The sequence below is a fragment of the Lolium perenne genome, chromosome 7 (genome assembly GCF_019359855.2).
Source record: "Lolium perenne isolate Kyuss_39 chromosome 7, Kyuss_2.0, whole genome shotgun sequence".
Classification (NCBI taxonomy): domain Eukaryota; kingdom Viridiplantae; phylum Streptophyta; class Magnoliopsida; order Poales; family Poaceae; genus Lolium; species Lolium perenne.
Window position 1 is genome coordinate 26,679,490 of NC_067250.2, and position 2,877 is coordinate 26,682,366.

At 56.0% G+C, this 2,877-nt stretch overlaps 1 protein-coding gene across 1 annotated transcript; it reads right to left on the reverse strand.

Annotated features, from left to right (window-relative positions):
- Positions 1–327: 327 nt before the first annotated feature.
- Positions 328–2,130, reverse strand: LOC127318018 (uncharacterized). Its single transcript, XM_051348628.2, has 2 exons — positions 844–2,130; positions 328–769 (listed from the first exon to the last, which is right to left on the reverse strand). The coding sequence occupies exons 1-2, from the start codon at positions 2,101–2,103 to the stop codon at positions 620–622; spliced, it is 1,410 nt and encodes a 469-aa protein (XP_051204588.1). The 5' UTR covers positions 2,104–2,130; the 3' UTR covers positions 328–619.
- Positions 2,131–2,877: the final 747 nt, after the last annotated feature.

Genomic DNA, 2,877 nt, shown 5'->3' on the forward strand with positions numbered 1-2,877 from the left:
TTCCATAGTTGGTTTATTGACCATGTGCAGTCTTTGCTTCTTAAAGGCACGAAATTGCCTGAAGAAATTGTGCTGCTAGCAAATAAACCTTACATGAGGTTGAAGAAGCACAACAACTACACCAATAATAGTTGTGAATTCCACGCAAAGGAGTATGCAACAGGCAAAAGTACTCAATGTGATGGAGTATCAAACTCAACTATATATGACTTCTAGTTATAGTTCAAAAGATAAAGACCCATTGAAAAGACAAGTAGAATATTATGGTACTAGAATAATTGAAATTGTTGAGTTAAATTATTCCAATGAAGGAAGTGTTGTCCTGTTCAAATATGAATGGGCAAAACCTACTGGAATTAAAAACATTGTCAACTTTGGGATAATACAAGTAAACCTGAAGCAGTTAGAATTGGGATCAGAACCATTTATATTTTCAACTCAAGTTAAGTAGATATAATATGTGAAAGATGTTGTAGATGATGAATGGTACTCTATTGTAGGCATTGATTGTAAACTGGCGCCAAAAAAGTGCCGGTAATCCGGACACGTGAGGTAGTGCCAGTCATCTCGCCATCAAAAGAACGTGACACCTGCTAGAGACCAAAGAGCTCGACGCGCCTCATGTCCTCCTGCGATCCTTCACCACAGCGAGCTCGGCCTTGGCCCTCTTCAGTTGGTCCTGCAGAGCGGCGACCTCCGTGTCTCGCGCCGCCAGCTTCTCCTCCAGCTCCAGCGCGTATGCTGAGGAGTACATCGCGTAGTTCACGGCCTGCTCTCAGACAATGCGATCGATGGGAATCCATTAGATGCGCATACCAAAGGAATTTACATTTGTTGGCATACCTTGAGAACCTCTACGTTGCACGACGCGACGACATCAGACGGCTTGCTGGCGGCAAAGACGCGCTCCAGCGGTGGCGCGACGGCGCCTCGCAGCAACTCCCGTGCGGCCTCCCAGTCTGTGCCGTCGTCGCTGTGTCCGTTGGGGACGCGCGTCGGCTTCCGGGAGAAGCCTGGGGGCGGCGAGCACGCGCCGGCGGGCGCCGAGATGCCATGCGCGGCAGGTCGCCTGCTTGGCAGCACAGGAGAAGGCCGCCCCTCCTCGCCGAATGCTTCCTTCAGACTCCTCTTCTTTCCGCACGACGGGGCGTCGCTGCCCGCCTCGCTTTTCACCTTGCTCGCCGATGCCGCCGCGTTTTCCGCCCGAATGGATTTCATCATGCCGTAGACCAGGGGATCCATTCCTTCGGAACCGGCGGTTGTATGAACACAAGTAGGCGGCGTCGCTGGCACCGGCGACGCGGGAGATATCATGGCGGCGACAAGGTTGCTCTCGCAAAGATAGGTCCTGAGATCGACGGGGGCGGCGTCGTGAGCCTCCAGCAGCTTCGCCGCCATTTTTTCCTCCTCGCCGTTGAGCACCGGCTCGACGAGCGAGCTCGTGGGCGGCTCTCCCCACTCCACGGGGCAAGTCCACGGCTCCGGCGACGAGAGGAAGAAGAACCCGTGCTTCCAGCCCGTGTTACGGTGCGGCAAACCCGCGAAGCATAGGGACGCGTCTCTGGCTCGGAAAAAATACCAGCCTTTGCGCTTGTTTTTCTGGGAGAACAGTGGGAGGCATCCGAAGAAGTAGCGGAACACGGCGATGGACGGCGGCACGCCGGCGGAGCGGCAGAGCACGAGGAAGCCCGCCATGATGCGCCACCCGTTGGGCGCCAGCTGGGTCGGCGCGATGCCGAAGTGGGCGAGCGCGTCGCGGTAGAACGGGTGGAGCGGGACGCGCATCCCAGCCTCCAGCGCGTGCGCGTACACGCACACGGCGCCCGGCGGCGGGGACGAGCTCGCGCGCAGGTCGCCGGCGGAGCGAGCCGTGTACTGATCCTTGGGCACGCCGTATTGCTGGCACAGAGCGTCGACCTCGTCCTGCGTGCGCAGGAAAGAGACGACGCCCTCGGCGTCGGGGGGCGCCGGGAGGACGACGGCAGCGGCGTCGTTATCGTCGTCGGTGGTGGCGGCGTGGTGGTTCTGGTCATCGTCGGACGAATCGACGCGGTAGTCGGGGTCGTCGTCGTTGCCCGAAGAGGAGGAAGAGGAGCAAGGCATCGCGCGCGTCGGTTCTCGCGCGAGGTGTCCCACTTTTTTCCTTCAATGAGGCAGAGGATGAAGATGAAAACGAGAGTTAAGTGGCCGGTAGACAAGCGTAAGAGCATCTCCACTCGTCCCCCGACGAGGCACCCGAGCGACGTTTTTTCCATCCGGACGGCGAAATTCGGCCCAGTCGCGCCCCCGGTTCCTCTTTTTCGTCCGGATTTGACCCTTCATCCATCCGGCGAGCCCACGCCATCCCCGGCCCCCCGGGGCGCGCTCGGGGACTCCGGACGAAGCTAAACCAACCGCCCACGCCCACGTGTCTCCTCTTTCGTCCGGATTCCCCGAGCCATCCTCTTTTTCCCCGAGAAACGCCGCTTGGGGAGCACACGACTGGGAAACTACTCCTCCCCACGCCAAATCTTCCTCCAATCCGGACGAAAAATTCGCCGGATTTGGGCGTGGGGAGCGCCAACGAGTGGGGATGCTCTAAACTCCTTCTGTTAGGTTCCCGAGGAGCATTGAGTATTGAGCAGTTCAATACTCCGGGTCTCCGGCGACGGGAGAGCACCAGATGCATCAGTACTGTAGAACACATGTGTACTCATTTTGATTTGGACCCATATCAGCCGGTCACATTTTAAATTTCAAGATCAGGTTTAAAATGCATACCTCATTTACTATGAGTTTGACATATTTGAAAAAGCAGTTTGACTCCTAGGATTCTCGAAGGAAAAAATGCAATATTATATAGCATCATGTTATGTTGAATCCTATGATGTTAAAAAA